This window comes from Pyrus communis, chromosome 12, assembly GCF_041283825.1.
Source record: "Pyrus communis isolate YQ-2024b chromosome 12, ASM4128382v1, whole genome shotgun sequence".
Taxonomy (NCBI): domain Eukaryota; kingdom Viridiplantae; phylum Streptophyta; class Magnoliopsida; order Rosales; family Rosaceae; genus Pyrus; species Pyrus communis.
In genome coordinates, this window is record NC_142576.1 from 22632636 (window position 1) to 22653134 (window position 20499).

Genomic DNA, 20499 nt, shown 5'->3' on the forward strand with positions numbered 1-20499 from the left:
TACGTGTGTGTGTATATATATATATATATTCTTAATTATTAACAGAAGAGAGGTCACAAAATTCCCTAGAATATTCTAGTAGTTTCATCAATAATATCCGAATAAATTTTAAGCTGTTCCTCCTGCCCAAGAGTCACTATTTACAGTGTAAGGAAATGGGGATCACATGACGAAGGAGGAGTCACTTTTGTTTAATTTGGTCATTCCAAACTCATGTCCAATTCACTTGAGTGTACATTTTAATAGTTAAGCTGCACATGGAACCCATGTAGAAGTTAAAACATAAAAAAGTATATACAACCACTATTAACTGATCATATTATATCCTGATAGACTATAAATCAAAGATTGTTGATTACATGAAATCAAATGTTAAACATGGCACATTAACAGCATCTCCAAATAAATAGGTATCCAATAAGTTTGCCTCATGAGCTCATCTTATCAATATTGCTTTTTTAAGACGAGAATAAAAAATGTACATCTAACAAAGATACAGGAAAATTTTATTTAACAAAGTATACTTACATCATCGATCACACCAGACAACTACATCTTGTTTGTAAAACATGAGATGAGTTAGGAACCACACAACTTTTGCACAGAAATGAATTTAGTGATTGGACATGTTTTTACTTAAATTTATTCATCCTAACATTTATTGAGGTTTTTCATGTTTCCAGAAATCCCACAAGGTTTCAAAAATTATACACATACCCCTCAGGGTTCTAAATGTTTTCACAAAACCCCTTGGTTAATAATTCAACGAAATCCAAGATTTGTCAATGTCATTAAAAAATTTCTAAATTGTTGCAGTCATATTTGAAATAGGAATGTAATTGTGCAAATATTAGTGTATCTAGGGGTATCTTTTATATTCCCTTTAGTAATCTAATTCCTATTAGAGTTGTAAACCTAAAAGGGTAAGGATTTAACCTATCCTACTACTATAAATAAAGGCACAATAGGGTGATACAACACACACCTCACAATTAAATCTCTCTCTTCTCTTTCTCACTACCGCCGGCCTCCTCTCTCTATTCCCTTAGAATAACTCATTTAAATAGGCCTATAACACGTTATCAGCAAGCTCTTGCCAGAAATTAAGGAACTAAAGGATCGTAGAAGGAGGCTCTCTTCTACAAAATTCAAAGGCTTTTATTTGTTTTCTGCTAATCAGGTACGATTAAAATAAAGGAAGATATTTGAAACATCCACGAAGCATGAAAACATTCCCCATGATGCATGAACCCCTCTATGTTTATATTTTCCTTCCGATATATATATATATATATATATATATATATATATATATATGTTTCATGCATTATGCAATTATACTGCTATGTGGAATTTGTGAGTCAAAACATATAAATAAATTAGGAACAATTTGGGTTTTTCAAACCCTAGAAAATTCGAAAACAAAAATCAAAAAATCAAAACAAAATTTTTTTTTTTTTACATCACTACAGCACCACCGTGACGCCATGTCAAACCACCGCGTTGCCTTGAAGCCCAGCCGTGTGGGGAAACGGTGTCGTATTAACATGTAGACAAAGCACATAGCCCTTTGGGCTCGCTGCCCTATTGGAAACCAACCAAGCTTCGGCCTGGGTTACATAAACTACAGGCCTGAAGCCCCAGTCCAACCCGAGCCCATAACCCACAAGCCTTTGGCTTGTTGGGCTTGCTACCGCCCCAGCCCACATGTACCGTAGCCAACCCCACGGTCCAAAGACCCGACCCCAACTTCGTCTAAGCCTCGCGTGTGCTGACCCACAAGTTAGCTTCAGTTGGGCTTGCTGCCGCACACCCTTTGGCCAAAAAATGCCGGCAACTTGCTGCTGGGCTACCCAGTCCCTCGGCCCGTGGCTTGTAGCCAAACCTGAGGCCCAAAAGCCTCTAGGGATTTGCCCTACTCACATCACCCAAGCCCAAATGCTATTGGGCTATGGTTTTTCGAATCCAATGCTAATTTTTTGCATTTTAGATAATTTTAACCCGAATGTTATTATTATTTTTTCTTGTAAGATCGACCACGTTTTGGTCCCGATCTATTGAATTAATTAGAAATGACATATAGTCCATTAATCTGATAATTAATTCAAAATTATTGACCTGAATATCACTTTTGGACATTATCAATTCAATAATTTAGTTTTATACATTGAACCGTTGACATCCTTTCGTAGCCCCGAAGCTCTCACACTTGAGTTCTCGAAGCAACTCAAATCCACTACACTTAAATGAGCATATTGCATTCTGTGCTTCTTGCAGGAACTTCTCCTTTATGAACTAATCATTCATAAAACTAAATTAAACAGGTAGTTTCATATTTAGTGCATTTGAAACCCGAAGTTTTCATTCAGAAGTTACCACATGAAACCTGTAGCTTTCATGCATAAATTAAAACAATACATGTTTATAGAACCCGAATGTTCTACAGTGTATGTCCATGGATTACCATATGACTAACCACACTTTTGTACCCTCCATTTTAGGGACATGTCAAACTTGAACAAGCTCGAGTTCACTGGTTTGGAAGTATCTAGAAGAACTACCTGAAGTGGGTTCAAGACATGAAGCTCCATCTTACTGCAAAAGATATTAGAGCCGCCATTGAGGCACTTACCAACGACAAACCTGTCGACGAAGCTCAGAAAGCTACTGCAATGATCTTCATTCGAAGACACATCCATGATGCTCTATAGTCCGAGTACCTTGCTGAGGAGGACGCACGCACCCTCTAGCTTGCTCTGGCTGACAAATTTCGATCACCAGAAAGACATCTACTTGCATGAAGCAAAACACGACTAGCAGCATCTTCACTTCCAAGACTTTAAGTCTATGAATGAATACAACTATGAAGTTTGTAGAATCTGATCACTGTTGAAGTTCTGTAAAGTGGACTAACCGAATCAAATATCTTGGAGAAGACCTATTCAATCATCTATGCCACCAATATTGTCCTGTAACAACAATATAGGGCAAAGAAATTCACCAAATTTTCGGATTTGATCTCTGTTTTACTTCTCACTAAAAAATAAAACCAGTTTTTGATGAAAAATCATCAAGCTCGACCCCCTGACTTGAACGCCACGCCTGAAGTGCATGCGACCAATTATAGTAGCCACAAACGACACAAGAATCGCTGTGACCCTGGCAATGGGCAGCAAGTCCCACCATAAGCCCAAGGTCAACAGAATTAAGCACCCCCACAAGGGAGGAAATGTGACCCAAAAGTGCCAATCCCTTGCTTCTAAGGCCCCAAACTTCAAGAACAAGGGAATAACTACCGTTCAATTGATTTCCACTGAAATGGACATGTGCTACTTCTGTGGATCAAAGGATCATTAGTCACGCATATGTCGAGTTACCCCTGAGGCTATTTCCAAGTATCATTCCCGTTGTGAGTCTAACTTTGCACATATGGATCATCCCTAAGATTCTACTACATCCATAGAGATATCAGACTTTCAGGAAGCATCAGCTCCTATGGAAGAATAAGTTTTTATTCTTCTAGACATGTTTTTAGGGTGTTTTACCCTTAGTGGCCGAACCTACTAGGAATGGCCGGACACCCCCCCTTATTTTTCTAGGTTTATGGTTTAATTTTGGACAGTTTTTCTAAGTATTTGGAATAATTTGTTTGGTTTTGGTTTGTTTTGAATTATGCATAATTGTTTTATGGAGATTATTTCTCGAATTGATTAATTGAATGGATGAAATTATGTTTATGTATGTGACCAATTCAATCAATTTATTTCTAGGTATACGTCTAGTGGGGAAGTTAGTTGTCTGCCTGATAGTGTTACCATGCACACCATATTGCGTGAGCGACACTATTTTACTAACTTTGTACCTAAGAACGCCTTTCTGATAACTCTCTCAAGCCCATCCAACGTAATTGAAGGATACGGAAAGGCTCGTATCATGTTGTCCAATGGTATTGTCTTAACCATTAAAGAGGCCCTCTGTTCTTCACGTTTCGGGAGAACATTGTTGAGTTTTAGAGATATTCGAGATAATCAATATCATATTGAAACCACTGAAGATAATGGTTCTGAATTTCTTTGTATCACTTTGTACAAATATGGCCAGAAGCGTATTTATTGGAACGTCTCCCGAGTGGGTTGTACATCACAACCATTTGCATCCTAGCAGCCCACCATGTGGTCGGCCCTGTGCCTGAGTTCCAGAGCACTTTGCTGCTTTGGCATGACCATATAGGACATCTCGAACGTGAATTGATGTATCGTATCTCAAATCATCACATAGGCATCATTTACCTCCCTGTGCTGGATTCCCGCCATGCAAAGTGTGTTATTTGGGGAAGTTGAATAGTTAACCCTCGATTACAAAGATCATTCACAACCCTCCTAAGTTTCTTCAGAAGATTCAAGGGGATATTTATGGACCTATCCAACCAACATGCGGACCATTTAGATACTTTATGGTGTTAGTTGATGCATCGACACAATGATCACATGTTTGCCTGTTATCAACACGCAACGCTGCATTTGTGAAACTCCTAGCATAAATTATTAAGCTAAGGGCTCACCACTATGATTATCCGATTAAGTCGATTCAACTGGATAATGCTGGAGAGTTTATGTCACAAACTTTTGACGATTATTGCATGTTAGTAAGGATTAAAGTGGAACATCCTGTACCCCATGTTCACACCCAAAACGGCCTGGCAAAAGCTTTCATAAAGTGTCTTCAATTGATAGCTCGAAATTTGGTTATGCGAACTAAACTGCCGGTATTTGCCTGGGGCTATGCAATATTGCACGTAGCTATAGTAGTCCGCCTAAGGCCCATCACTACCTAACCTCATTCACCGTTACAATTTCTTACTAGATACAAGTTTGACGTCTCACATTTACATGTGTTTGGGTGCGCAGTTTATGTGCCAATAACACCGCCATTACGTACGAAAATGGGTCCTCAGAGAAAAATAAAAATCTATGTCGGTTATGATTCGCCATCAATTTTACCGCACATTTTGTCATTTGTCACTTTGATGAGACAGTCTTCCCATCGTTAAGGAAGATAAGCATGCTAACGTTCCTGGAGAACATCGCGAATTGTCGTGGTATGCTCCCACTATGTCTCATTTAGATCCATGCACTGCCCAATCTGAAACTAAGGTGCGATGAATTATAGATCTTTAGAGCATTTCTTAGAACATGCGAAATGTTTTTAATGATCTAGCTAAGGTGACAAGATCACACATACCTACTACAAACACACATGCAAAGATAGATGTACCCCGCGTACGTCACAATCCCGCCTAGGAAGGCCGAACCATCCCCGAAGGTTAGGCGGCCACATCTTCCATGCGGCCCGGTACATTGGCGGCTAGCTAATCATCTGCTCCATCCTTGAAGCAGGGCATACCTCTTGGTTCAAAGGATTCACAACCCCATAAGAGGAAATCAGCACCAACTAGTGACCTTAATTTGAATCCGACCATCGTTCACTCATCTGTTCGAACGCATGAGGTTATTCTAAATTACGGTGATCTCTTAGACAAGACAAACCGACCTCCCAAGAATCGCAAGATTTCGGTCCACTACGCAGTATTGGATAAGGTTTAGAATCGGAATGAGATAATTGTCGACAATGCATTTGTGTACACAGTAACTACTGACGTTATGCTTAGCGATGACACTGAACCACGTTCCACTGATGAATGCCGACGTAGAACAAATTGGTTAAACTGGAAACAAGCAATCTAGATCGAACTCGATTCGCTTGCGAAACGTAAGGTGTTTAGACCTATTGTTCCTACACCACCATGTGTGAAGCTTGTTGGCTACAAATGGGGTTTCGTGAGGAAGCGTAATGAAAAAAATGAAATAGTGTGGTACAAAGCACTCCTCGCAGCGCAAGGCTTCTCTCAGCGCCTTAGGATTGATTACGAGGAGGCGTATTCCCTCGTAATGGACGTCATAACATTCCGTTACCTAATCAGTTTAGTAGTTTCTGAAAAACTAAATATGCAGCTTATGAACATGGTAATCGTGTATCTTTATAGGGATCTCGATACAGAAATCTACATGAAAGTTCCAAAAGGACTTCCATTGACTGGTTCAAATAGTTCTAGACCACGGAACATTCTCTCTATTATATTAAGGAGATCACTCTACAAATTGAAACAATCTGGATGGATGTGGTATAATCGTCTAAGTGAATATTTGACAAGTCAGGGTTATGTGAACAACAAATTATGCCCATGCATGTTCATAATGAATTCACATTCCGGATTTGCAATCATTGCATTTATGTCGACGACACGAACCTCATCAGAACTCCTGCATAGCTTGAGAAAATTGTCGTGCACTTCAAATCGGAATTTGAGATGAAAGATCTTGGGAAAACTCTATACTATCTCGGCCTGGAGATCGAGCATTGTTCGGATGGAATCCTTGTACATTAATCGAACTACACCCAAAAGGTGTTACGACATTTTAATGAGGATAAAGCGAAGCCCTTGAGTACACATATGGTCAATCGGACTCTAGATGCTAAACGAGATCCTTTCTATCCAAATGAGGATGAAAAAAGAGATTTTGGAACCCAAAGTTCCATACCTAAGTGCAATTGGGGCTTTATTGTATTTGGCTCAATGCACTAGACTCGACATCTCATTTGCTATTAATCTTTTTGCTAGATACAGCAATGCACCCACACGTAGGCACTGGAATGGTGCTAAAGAAATTTTCCGCTACCTCAAGAGTACGAAGAATTTAGGCTTGTTCTATACCCGCAAATCATCGAGAGTTGCTGCCCCCTTTGGTTCTCGGATTGATTCCCGCCTTGTTGGTTACACAGATGTTGGATATATGTCTAACCCACATAGGGCATGTTCTCAAATGGGCTATGTCTTTATCGTTAGAGACACCGCTATGTCTTAGAGGTCTACCAAGCAAATGCTAGTTGTGACTTCTTCAAACCATGTTGAGATTCTCGCCCTGCATGAAGCATTGTGTGAGTGCTTTTGGCTAACATCAATTATGGAACATATTCGAAGCACTAATGGTCTTACTTCCATCATTGACCTTCCTATGACGATCTTTGAAGACAATGCAACATGTATTGAGCAGTTAAAGAAGGGATACATTAAGGGAGACAACACCAAGCACATAGCATCGAAATTCTTTTACTCTTACCAGTAACTATAGCATCAAAACATTGAAGTCAAGCAAATCCGTTCCCAGGACAACTTGGCTGATCTCTTCACTAAGTCATTGCCCAAGTCTATTTTTTAGAAGCTCGTCCAAGGAATCGGTATGAATAAATTATCTAAATTTAATTGCTTGTAGTTTTCTTATTTGGAAGTTATGTCTAACTCAAGAGGAGTATCATGAAGCATACTCACTTGATCTTGATGTACTATTTTTCCTAATATTAGGAGCATTTTTCCCACTGGGTTTTTGCTACCTAACGAGGTTTTGATGAGGCACCCATCTTGGGATGATCATACTTCGTTGAGTTCACTACTTTCCTCATGTTTGACTTTTGTTTTAAACATTATGCATACTTCTCACTTTTCTCCTTAGTCTATTGGTTTTTCTCCCACCTTGGGTTTTACATAGCGAAGTTTTGTGAGTTTTACTACCAAGGCATACTTTCTTAAATTTGAGACTCGCATTCGCCCGTTGTGCCACCGACTTCATCAACTGTTCTACCTTATCTACTAATCTACTAAATATCTGATGCGATGTTTGTTTAAGTATTTAAACACTCAAGGGGGAGTGTTGCAGTCATATTTGGAATAGGAATGTGATTGTGTAAATCCTAGTGTATCTAGGGATATATTTTATATTCCCTCTAGTAGTCTAATTCATATTAGAGTTGTAATCCTAAAAGGGTAAGGATTTAACCTATCCTACTACTATAAATAAAGGCACAATGAGGTGATATAACACACACCTCACGATTAAATCTCTCTCTTCTCTCTCTCACTACCGCCGGCTTCCCTTTCTCTATTCCGTTAGAATAGCTCAGCTAAATAGGCCTACAACATAAATGATAAATTTACTCTTCTAGATATATAGTTAGATGGCTATAGAGATTTACTGCGTTTTTACACAATCCCTTTAGGTTTTTTTTTTTCACTTAACCCTAAGTTTTTAAACCTTACAACAGGACCCGCTAACATGATTTCATATAACCTCTAAACACAAAATGAAGTGATTGTTGCAATTAATATTGTTTAGGAATATAATTGTGTAAAAGTCAGTTCCAATAGGATTGGGAATACCTAAGCCCCGTTTGGTATTGCCTTTTTCACCAGAAATGGTTTCACTTTAAAGTTAAGCACTAAAAAAATGTTTGATAACCTGACAAGATTTAACGAGACATTTATCCTAGGTTGGTTATATCCTTGTATGAGTGTTCATTGCCGCTTGATCTCCTCAAGTTTCGACTTTGCACTTGTCACATTTTTCTCTGAGACTTTGGGTTTGGTCCGGCTTTGATTTTACCATTGTCAAGTTTTTGTGAGTTTATAATGCTTTAATGCACCCTTAATTTTGATTTGCATGTAAATTGTCGATGCCGATCGAATACTTCAACAATCATCTAAGAAGACATGATTCAATTACTTCTTAAGCTTTACACATTCAAGGGGGATGTTGGAGTCAATATTGTTTAGATATGATTGCCTAAATCCAGAAGTAGAGTCCAATAGAATTTGGTGTTATCTAATCTCATTATGCTTGTATTAGTTGTGAGGCAAGAAAAGACCACCTCACTAGTATAAATAAAGGCATAATACCACCAAAGAGCATAAGTGAAATTACAACCTATGAGATCTCTTCTCTCTTCTTTTGTCGTCCCTCTCCTACCTTCATTCTCTAAATTCTCCAACAGTGACATTGTTTAACAGTAATCCACAAAGCAAAAATACGAATAAAGCTCGAGCAGTGTATTTGTATTTCAATCTTTGAGAGTAAATTTTTTATTGGGGAAACTTTTTAATGACATCAACATTTCTTCTAACCGAAAGAGTTTAGTAAAAACAATTCAAAATCGTACGCAGCTTTGTGAAAACATGAAAAATCTCAGAAGTATTGGTGTACTTTCCTCATCATTTGTATAAATTAGGATCACACCACTTTTATGATAATGGTCTGTAAAGTATCCGACCTCATCCTTTGGAGTAGGCTAAAATTTGATAAAATAAGTGGATAAACAATATATCACTCCTTCCAGATGCTAACGGCAAACAAGAGGCAATTCCAATTTGTCTAGCCACCACAGAAAATGGGAAGGCAAACTCAATCTGCATCTCCAAAGGGGATCGAATTTTAATCTGGATCCTATTAGATTTGATATAATTAACACGATATGAATTTAGAAGGGCAGTCTGATAATTCAAATATGATCAAAATTCGATAATCCAAATACAAATGAATGTGGAAGAGTACGATGGGATGTTAATAACATCTATCAAAATAAATTTAAAGCACCGTAATTTGGTTTAGTAACACTCAGGCTCCACTGTATTAGAGAAGGTTCTAAGTTTGAATCCGACATGCCGCAATTGTTGAACAGAAAAAGTAGGTAAATTTACATTTATGAAAGAAATATTTGAAGAAACAAATCATCTTATTTTATAATATATGCTCACTTGTCTCATCAGTTCAGCAAAACGTAGTACAATTTCATGGCTTAACTATATACTGGCAATTATTTTCTACAAATAAATACGAGAAAACAAAGCAAAACTTGGATCTGGATATCTACCAAAATATATGCTCCATTAATGCATACATTTGCAGCAACAAACTTTTTCTACCTAAATCATTGCTTGCAGGATCCTAAAATACCGCGTGTTAGTATTATACACAGTTGGACTGGTAATCTACTTACCACCCATATATTGGATTCTCTACCTGGGGAGGCAAGAGATGAAGGTCTTTGCAGTGTTGCTTGTCATAGTCTCGGCTTCCGGGAATTGCTCCGGTGCATAGTCTAAGGAATTCATTGCCGGTGAGACAGTGGTGGGCAAATGCCAATCCTCCGTCAACCATACCTGTCAAGCTAGGCATTGATGCGGATTTTGGGATCTGCTTTCGATTTCTCATGCTTGATTTTGCACCATCGTTGTCTTTGTTCAAGACTCTGTCAAGCTCAGAATACTCCATAAACCTCTGGGTAGCAGCTTCCCATGAAAGATGATATCTTTGCTCGGGAGTAAGGGGCTGAGGATTAAATGCCATTGCTTCCTTCACTTTGGCAACAAATTCCTCGGATGTTTTGTAGGTCAAGCAATTAGGAAATGATCTGAAAAACTCATTTGATGGATGATCCGCACAAATTACAAATTTTCCCATAGCAAGAGCCTCAGCAGTAGCCGTGCACAGCACATCACTAACGCTGGGATTTATGAAGACTTTGTACCTTCAAGCAAAGGAGAGAATATCATTAGCAGGAGAAATGAATAGAGGGGGAAGAAACAAAAAAAAATGTAGAATTGAACAGTTTAATCACTCATGGCATGTTATTTCTAATCGACGGTCGGCACAGAAGCGAAAATGCTTTTGTACAGTGAATTCCTAAAAGATCCTTACCCGTGAAGAGAATGATCTGCATGGTCTCTTCCTTTCAGAAAGTTGAGATTTAAATCCAAGCTTTTAGCCGTACTCTGAACTTCATTGGCATCCTCTCCATTTCCATACACGTCCAACTTGAAGCCATCAAGGTCACACTTGTGCTTTGCCAACACATCTATAAGCTCACGGTATCCCTTTGCCCAGACCATCTTCCCTAAGAAATATGCTCCTTTTGAGAATGCTTCCTGTCCAAGTTCCCTTTCTGCAGCGACCTTTTCTCCAATTCTCAAGAACTTGGGATTCACACCGTGGACATTGCAAATCAGAGACTTAGGTAAATCCTGTGTGGCAGAGGAAAGGCGAAGAACCTGGAGAAATCATTAACAATTTAGTTGTCAGATCAAGAAAAGCATACCTGGGTCTAAAATATCTATCTGAACCACTAGTCCCTAATAACATTAGCAGAAACCATGCTAAAAAGAATTGCACGCGATCATCAGATATTCAATGAATTAACTTACCTTGTCACAGTATGCTCTTGTGACCCAATTGTTTATGTGTTTCACAAAGAAGGCTTGGAGAGCACCATTCTTCTCCCTCTTGATATATTCCAAGTAATTTGTGTGAACAACACCAACAACATGGTTAAATTTATCGGTCCAACGCTTACCATGATGATACCAATTCAAGTGTTCCGGTTCTTCCAGGATAGCAATGTCAGCATCCTTGGACTGAATAAACTGAGTAGTGTCCCCAGCTGGTAAAATGCTTCGCCTTGCTTTTGAAAACTAATATATAGCAAGACCAAATATCAATTAGCAACCATAACATGATACAAATAAAAAGTCATTTGTATGGTCAGATTCACCAGATAATTACCTTTCCTGGATAAAATGATATCTTAAAGTCCGCTTTAAAGCCAATCCTTTCCTCAAGCCAGTTACGGATATAAATTTCCTGCTCTTCTGGTGAAGTAAAAGTAATGTTGCTAGGATATACAAGTTCTTGATCTGATTTACAAAGCCATGGAACTAATAATGTAACATTCTGTTTTGCAGACTCTGCAAGATATGCAGCACGAAACAGTGGATTCACTGCTGTTCCTGTCATCCAAGGAAGACTAGCAGTTGTGACAATAGCAACATGTCTTTTCTCATCTAACTGGTCATGCTTTGCATGGTCTGTCCAAAACCCACCATCATAAGAATGCCCTGTGCTTTGGATGACGCTGGCTATCCTTAAATCTAATTCATCATTCATGTTTTCACTGTCTATAAGAGATGACTCTCCAGAAGAATGTGAGTGCAGAACTTGGTTCTTGTGTTTGCTGCACAAGCTTTCCACTAGTTTCTCACACACATCTGCAGTGATTTACAATACTGTACAAGTTCAGCAGTCTTGGAAGATGAAATCAAAGATAAGGATATGTGAAATTATATTCCTTTACTTTTATTTTCCTTTTGTGTATACTGTTGTTAGAGAGTGAGATGATCCTGAGGTTACTCAATAAGTTAACATACCCAATTGAATCCCTTTTTCAAGATAAATTCATGTTCATGATAGGGATGCCGACGCTATGAGTTTAGAACATCGTTTATACCATGATTGATATCATATGTTTTACACTTGGAAATAGTCCAACTAATTTCGAACTGTAAATTCCATAACTTCCCAAAAAGTTTAAAATAAAATAAAATAAATATCAAATTTAATATAAAAATTAAATAAATAAAACTATAAAAAATATATATATAAAAGAACCCTTGAAGTCTCACTACTCATCTAATTACTTCATACAAGCATGAAAGTTTCCCTAGCAGAAGAAAAGACACAAAATACACCTAAGAACATATACAGTAACAGCTTTAAACAGAAATTAAAGAATCACTTACTTCTCCTAATGCCAAGTTGATCGAGAAAAGGCTCAGATTGCCTAACCAAACATGCCAAAAGTTCTGTCACATCCAATGGAGGTACTGCCTATATCATGTATACAGAGAGAAATTTAGAATAGCACATTACCTAGTCAATTCCAATTAAATTGGTTTTATGTTATGTCTATATAATAATTCATATATTCTGAAATGAAACAGGCACAGCAAAACTAGTTATCAAGGAGCATCATCAAAATCCAGGCCACTGGTTTTCCTCGAAGAGTCTTATAATAAATGACACCCAATCTAAGTCTAGTATTCTCTTGCTAACATGACTAGACACCCTTGCCCACTATGTAGAGTTTCTGGAATACGGACCCCACAGTTTGCAAGAACAACAAATCTTAGCTTCTCATCTTTCTTGGTTAAGTTTTGGAAACTAAACATTCTTTGTTGGAACTGTACTAACCCATCATTTCTCTTATTTGGCTACACTTAGAACCGTGTTACAGAAATTAACAAGTTTTTTCATGAGTTCAATGGAAGAAAAAGGACAGCTCCAAGAGAAAGGAGAGGACTAGGAAGGCTTGGGCATCAAGGCTATATATGATTTCTTTTATACATGTAAAGAATTTTATGCAAAAACTAAGTATTGAACAAACAAATATACACAAAATTTACAGATGTCGCCAAATGTTTCTTTTATTTACCCAACTTATACAACCACGTTTGAACAAATCATAGAACAAAAATTCCTCTGGAGGTTCATGACAGTGGTGGATTAAAAAGTGTGCCTAATTATGCCAAAAATGAGTTCTGTACGGTAACACATTACAACAAAAGATTCCAACAAAAAAAGACACATGATACACAGGTTTCCAACCAAAAGAAAACACAGGACAACAGAAGCAAAATATGCCGAATGTATACCAACCTTTGACTCCTCTGGCTCCCTGTAAATTGACTTCTGAAAACAGCAGGAAACAAAATTAGTTGTAAAAATATGCATGCACTTGTTTATTACCACTCTTCATGAAACAAACATTGATCAAAGATAGCAAAAACTGGGAAATTTAAAATGTAAACTGCAGTAAAAACAACTGTGATATAATGATATATATGGGTAAATATATAATGTTTTATTCACCAAAAAGAATGCTCCTTTCAGAAAACAAACATCATATAATTTGTTTGGCATCACTATGCAACTCATCATTGAATAAAATAGCAATCTGCTTGTTAAAAGGAAGGATTGTCTCACACTAGACGCTCAGACTTAAGCTTTTACACCCAACGATATAGTCATAGGCACATATCAAGCTTTAACTAATCTAGTATTCCATTTGGTGCACAGGTTGTGGTTTCGAATGATATTGGGCTCCCAACATCTATGCATAACGCAGAACTACCATATGCCTAATACCGATTAGCATCACATAGCTCAAAGTAGTTGATCAAAAACCCGTTTACTGTTAACTGCAAAACTCTCTCCAATGATTTCAGAACCTTAGCTGAAGGATTTTGTTCTATACCTTCTTATGACCAAAGGATTACAAAAAATAAGAAACCTTTTGTATTTTCAACTCTAACTTGTTCATTCATATTTAGTGCAGGAGACCTTAGTAACACCGTAGTGTCTCAATCTCCTCTACCCTGATTTAAATTAGGCTACCCGATAAACTCACAAAGATATCGACAAGGAAAATAAGAACACAACTATCTAGTTTAGAGCTTCATAGTTTCTTTTACTTCTGTTTTCATTTCACATGCCAAAAACACAACAGCCACCAATATGTATCACTAATACCTACTTCCACATGAATTCTAACAAGTCATTCCAATTTAACCACAGGCAAGATTCAATTTTTGTTTTTGGCACATGTAGCCAATCAAAATGCAAAGTTAACAAATTCAATTGCTATGAAAACTCAAAGCCGAAAGCAACAAATTACGAAATGAAGGTAGAGCGAACATACCAAGCTGGACTTGAATTTCTCCACAAACTCACTGTTCTTAAATCCACCGAGAAATTCCCGCTCTTCGAACTCTTTCAATCTCGTCTTCAACGCCCGAATTGGCTCCCAGTACTTAATGGATTGTCTCTCCTCATCCTCCCCCTCACCCTCTCCCTTCCACTCTCCCCAAAACTCACTGAACTTCAATGGCCTTCCCCTAATACCCCTATTAAATTCCATAACCCCATCCCTGTCCTCCACCTCCGACACCAGCGCATTCTTTATCGCCGACAAATTGATCCGGATCCTCGACCTGGGGCTCCACTTCTCCAGAACCTTCTTGCTGAAGTCCGGCGACGAGTACACCCTCCGAAATTCCGACAGCTTCGGCTGCAGCTTCTTGACGAAGTCAATCTCTGCTGGCGGCGACGCCGACGACCGAATCCCCGCCGAGGACGCGGAGTTAAACTTGAACAGGTTCTCGAGCTCGCGGTCGAACGACGTCGCTAGGTTCTTGAACTCGTTGGCCCGGTGCTTCATCAATTGGAGATCCGCGTCGGCCGAGTCCTTCACTTCCCTCCACCCTTTCGATATGAAGGAGAAGGCGTTGGAGGAGGTCGAAGCTTGGCCTTCGCTTCCCATGGCGGAGGAGCTAGGGTTTTGACTGAGAGCAAACGAATTGAATTTTCCAGGGTTCGGAATCGGATTTCGGGAATCTTCCGTATCGGATTTTGGGAAGCTTGCAGATATAAAGAAACAAACAGAGACGAGCTGTGGGTGGGCTGAGAATTTAACGGTTGGTATTTTCGGAGCTTTCTTTTTCCGGAAACTTGCTGGTACACGTGTACTTTCCAAGTCGGATTGACACTGTTATGGGATGATGACGTGGAGAGAAGGCACGTGATAGGATGAGGTGGCGATCTGTGAACCGTGTGATGGTGGATTCGGTTCCTGATGAGAATATTCTGGAGGGAAAGAATGTGCTGGACGCTGGTGGTTGACGGTTGAGATTTTCGCGCACAGTGATTCGCGTTTAATGTGATTAGGTAAACGTGGCTGGACGTGATTGGGGGGAATATTGGCTCGGTGGCCAAATTTCCTGTCCCGCCGTTTCCGTCTCTGTTCTGCATCGTTGCTTGTCAAAAGAAAACGCGTGTGGCTTTAAGTGAGATAGGAAATGAAATGTAAGTTGATTGTTCAATTGAAAGCTACGATATATTTCGTCCTTTTACTGCATGTGGCCTTGACGATTTCAAATGTGTTGCATGGCTTGCTCAGAAACGAGAAGGATTTGCATGATAAGGATTCATCGTCACGTGGAGTCCTATAATAATAATATAGAAGCATGCATGTGTTAGTTTTTTACATATCTTTGTATTATTAATACAAAATGCTACTGTAACGATAAACTCATGTTATACATACAAGTCCTCCCTTGTAAATCTTGACCTTGTTATTCATTGTGTATGTCATCATCTATATGCTTTTTGAGAAGCAAACGTAACATGCTACAACACCTGTGGACCGTATCTTGTGACGCTGGCATGTTTGTGCAACTAGCGGCACTCACTTGTCCTTCTGAACCTACCTGATAAGGATTTTACCACACACACAAAAGGGTTAAAAACTCCTATAATACTTGGCAAGAATGACAAGGTTATTGTAGTATAAACGGATCTCGCAAGGTCATTCTCCACAGGGATTATTAACTAATTTGAAACAAACCAAATTCCAATTAATTATTGTAAAATAGAAATTTGAGATGATTGATTTTTATGACCTAATTTAATAAAACGAATTTAATTAATAAAAATAAACACAATTTGCAATATTAAAGCTGAAGGAAAAGGAAACAGTTTTTTAAATACCAATTTATAAAAGCACTCGGGTTCCACCATCACCTAGCAATCCTATGCATTTTTACCAATTACTTATGATCTACACATGCCACTTTGAATGTTAGGTTTTCCTAATATATATCCTACTTAGAACCTCTAACATAGAATGTATATCTAACATGCAATCCGTCCAGATGTTTGGATCAAATATGAACATGAAAGACTCATTAAGTTTTATAAAAACGCTTTGAAAAATCATGCAACTCTTAAGACGTGGTGTTCATCCTAAGTGCAATTACAATTATTAATCACAAGTTACTTTTCTAAAGATCCTAATAGTGATCAGACATGAAGATAATTAGATAGTTTTAATCACGATGATTAATAATTGTAATACCCTAGAAAATTTAAAATATATGATTATGTGGAATTTTTTTTTCGGGAAGTGAAATGACGACATTGTCCCTCATTGACTAAACGTAATTTTTGTTGAGGACGTATTTTATCCTCATATATTCTTTTTTCATGTTTCTTGATATATTTGGATAGAGTTCGATCCTACGAGCGCATAGACGAAAGCCGTTTGCAAGTCCGGATTCTAATGATATAGTTACGGACATTTGAAGTTGTTGTACTAAACGATAGTTTTCAAATTAGTTAAACCCACACCATGTGGGAATTCGGCCTATGAGGAGTGAGTGAATTTGAGCCCAATCAGGAAAGGAAAAGGGGAACCAATCAAAAACGGAAGAGGGAAGGGAAAGGAAGGAAGGGAGAGGGAAGAACCTGCCAACCCGGTTTCTCCACTCGACCCCATTCCTTGACCTGGTCCTATCTTCTCCGTCCGACCTCCGTTCGAGGTGGTTCCGGTGTCTATGGAAAGCTCTCGTCGAGCTCAACGTCTCTGTGGTGTTAGATTCCTGGATTTCTAACCCAAATTCACAAATTTTGCCACAAAGCCCACTGATGTCCCAGTGGTTTTATCCTTTTTCCAGTGAATCCGACGACGATTGTCGTCGATGGCCACCATCAAAAGAATCCTCTCAGCCCCAGGGACAAGGCCCAAGTATTGGATGAGGCGTCGAAGTTCGTTTTGGTGGTGAATCGACAACTACCCAAATTGAGGTTTCCGACGGTTCAAGGAATTTTTCGGCCACTTCCCGACCGAATTGGACTTCAGCCCAAGTATGAAAGTTGTTCCTCTCATTGAACTCTACAACCCTGTAAAATTTGGTAATTTTTAGAGTTTGTCGGAATTTGGGGTTTCCATTTGTCGGAAACCGCCACAAGCGGCGATGCTTGGCCAATGACCTAAAGCTGTCTTTTTAAGCCAATTTTGATACTCTGAAGCTATATTTGATATGCAATTAGTGTGTTTCACTTGTTGAACATAGCTAGTGATTATTAGTCACTTGAATGATTTTCGAAAATGAGTTAGAAATTGAATTTGTGAACTACGAATGACTTGATCTCTTCGTAGGGTACGTAAGCAGTCTAACAAGAATGTTAGATGCAGCCATAATAAAATAACTGAGATTAATTTTATTGGAAATTGTCTAAGGAAAGGAATTTGATGGTTATCTTCCGCTATAAATTTTTGGGCCTATCTTGGTGATTAGCTTCCAAATTAGAATTTTTAGGGCGTTATAATAATTCAAAGTATGCATGCAATCAATCATAAGCAATTAAATAAAAATTATATATTCATGCTCAGACTCAAAGTTTTGGTCTAGCAAAAGGAATAGTTACACATACTCATAATAAAAATCAAGGAAAATATCATTAACTAGAAAAAGAATGAAAACACCTTGTAGGTAAAAAGTCTAAAATTCTCCAAAGCATTGCTAAATTCTCTCAATGTCTCGTCCAGAACCCTAATGGCTAAAAACCTTATTTATACTACCCCAAACTAAAACCCTCCTAGAAAAATGTTTTCTAAAAACTAGGAAATTGACTAGAAAATCTACCCAACACAGAAAAAGCCACGTTTCTGGACATTCAGGGCTCCAAAACAGACCCAAAATGACTCAAACAAAAGATTAGGACCTACTCTTCAAGTTCCAAGAAGAGCACAAATCCAAAATCCATCATCTTCCAGCACAAAAATCACAAATAAGCTCTGCAGCTCAATCTGCCAGCACTGCGCTAGGCATAAATTAATCTGTCACGATCAGATGTTTCGGAATAAAATTATGAAATTTTGACACAACCTTTTTGACAGATTCAGGAACCCGCTCCAATTGGAATCACTCAAAAATTCCCTGTTTGATTACTTTATGCTCCAAACAAGTTCGCATGTTCTACATTAAAAACACATAGCAAAGCATCAAAATCTCATCAAAATAATAACCAAAATATACCAAGAATAGGGAATAATATATATCATAAAATCGACTCATCACTACTTAATCGATTTCTATTGCAGCTATTGCACTCTCACCTTCTACTCCAATAAACCGCGCGATATCCAACATATACTCCCTCCAATTTCAACTATTATCCCCAACATTACACCGTGTTATATGAATGAGCTTGTTCCTCCTATACGAGTTCAGTCTTCATCCCAGCAACCACGACGTTTGCACTCTCAATCGAACATTACTCTTTTGAATTTTCAGTTGGCGATATCCAATGAGAGTGTGACCTTGGAATTTTGGATGTTTGCATTTTCCAAGAGACCTAAGATCATTGACCTCATTAACTATCCTCTTCGAACTCACAACAATGGGAGCATCGTGACAAAGGCGGGGGGCCAAACATTCCAGGCTTTACAATCTTTTTCGACGGGTCATCTCAATGTTCTCAGGGAATTGCACTGAGCTCTCAACTCCAATGACAAGAACCTTTTCTTCATGAATGAACATCTCGTTGCCAATTCGAACAGCCTCACGAATGAAGCACTATACCGTTCTCTTGGGGGTTAATCACTGAACATGACATACTCCCCCAAATTGATTGTTTCTGACCTTTTACTGCATGATAATGTTTGGTGGGTGAATTCATGTTGTAAGAACAGATTCGAAAAGGTCAAGGTCTAGCTAAGCCACTTCCAACACCATTTTTCAGAAAAGTGATGAGAAAGGGTTAAGTCTGTATACCTCCAAGCAGCTAGCAGGCTTATTGATTACGATATGCATGAGGAGTAACCACCAGCATCAGATATTATGCGATTACTAGAATGTTGGCTTGCAATCATCTGCGTTTAAAGATGGGAGCGATTGAGATAGTACTTACAGCTTTGATTCAACGTTCTTTGGGTGTCATGAGCAGAATTCAAGCTTGTAATACAGAAGTAGAATATGGACATACTGAATTCCAAGGCTGTATCATGTTGGAAAACCATATGTCATGACTTGGCTAATGCGGAAGGAATTCATGATCTTGAACTCAAGTAAAAAGATGTAACGACTTCTACACTATGAGTTGTATCATGTTCTTGCAACTGTTGTCTCAATGTCCGTGGAGTTGACTACTCCAACAGCACTAGCAGTTTTATTGGTGTGATTAGGAGTGAGCCAATGTCTCATCTCTCTAAATATCTGACACTATCTTGTAGCATAAGAAACACAACTTCGAAATGTAAAAAACAAAACTGCAAAATGTCCATTTCAAAGCATTTTGCATTGAAGATGCTCTTAATGAGAACCAAATGCTCTTAATAATCTTAAATAGAGACTTAAACCTTTACTTTTTGTCAAGGATACTTATAACACGTGTATTTTTATTAATATCACATTTAAAAGCATAAACTCGCATACTCATATTATAACACGTGAATTAGTAACATTGTGAAAAACACGTGGATTAGCAACACGATTTCATAATTTGTATCAACCTTTCAAAGCTCTCTTCCATGATCATTCATGCAAAAAATTAAACGAGAAACTAAAAGTCGTTTAGTCATCATCTAATTATAACATAAAAAAAATAAAAAATAAAAAATAAAAGGTAAAGGGGTTAAGGTATGCATTTCTGGTTTATCAAATTTCACATGCTATGTCACTGAGAAGTTGTATAAAATGCAAATCTGGCAAAGCACTTTCCATACTACAGTAACCTAACCCTGATGTCATCAAACCTCAAATAAACTTCACTTTCAAGCGACGACTTTTGGACTAAACTGGTAATAACCAACGCGGTTCGAAGAGTTTTACTGGGGACGAACCGGAGAGACCGGAAATGCATTGGCTCTATGAATAATTCGGATAGAATCTGGTACACAGGAGTTTCTTGTATACATAATAATACGATACCACCAATGGAT

At 38.2% G+C, this 20499-nt stretch overlaps 1 protein-coding gene across 2 annotated transcripts; it reads right to left on the bottom strand.

Annotated features, from left to right (window-relative positions):
• Window positions 1-9602: 9602 nt before the first annotated feature.
• Window positions 9603-15393, bottom strand: LOC137745764 (digalactosyldiacylglycerol synthase 1, chloroplastic). 2 transcript variants are annotated; one of them, XM_068485772.2, is made up of 7 exons: window positions 14419-15393; window positions 13377-13409; window positions 12461-12548; window positions 11448-11929; window positions 11090-11356; window positions 10587-10936; window positions 9603-10416 (listed from the first exon to the last, which is right to left on the bottom strand). In XM_068485772.2, exons 1-7 carry the CDS (start codon window positions 15037-15039, stop codon window positions 9882-9884), a joined length of 2376 nt encoding a protein of 791 aa, XP_068341873.2. In that variant the 5' UTR covers window positions 15040-15393; the 3' UTR covers window positions 9603-9881. The 2 variants fall into 2 exon arrangements, with proteins under 2 accessions (XP_068341873.2, XP_088537627.1); XM_088681501.1 differs by having other exon boundaries at window positions 13377-13406; window positions 14419-15159.
• Window positions 15394-20499: the final 5106 nt, after the last annotated feature.

What these genes read in the sequence shown, in the direction of transcription:
- LOC137745764 (XM_068485772.2), bottom strand. Translation starts at nt 15,039, where the DNA reads ATGGGAAGCGAAGGCCAAGCTTCGACCTCCTCCAACGCCTTCTCCTTC. An exon ending in TCAACTTGGCATTAGGAGAA is followed by an intron (nt 11,930 to 12,460) that starts GTAAGTGATTCT and finishes AAATCACTGCAG; the next exon opens with ATGTGTGTGAGAAACTAGTG. An exon ending in CAAGAGCATACTGTGACAAG is followed by an intron (nt 10,937 to 11,089) that starts GTAAGTTAATTC and finishes TGATTTCTCCAG; the next exon opens with GTTCTTCGCCTTTCCTCTGC.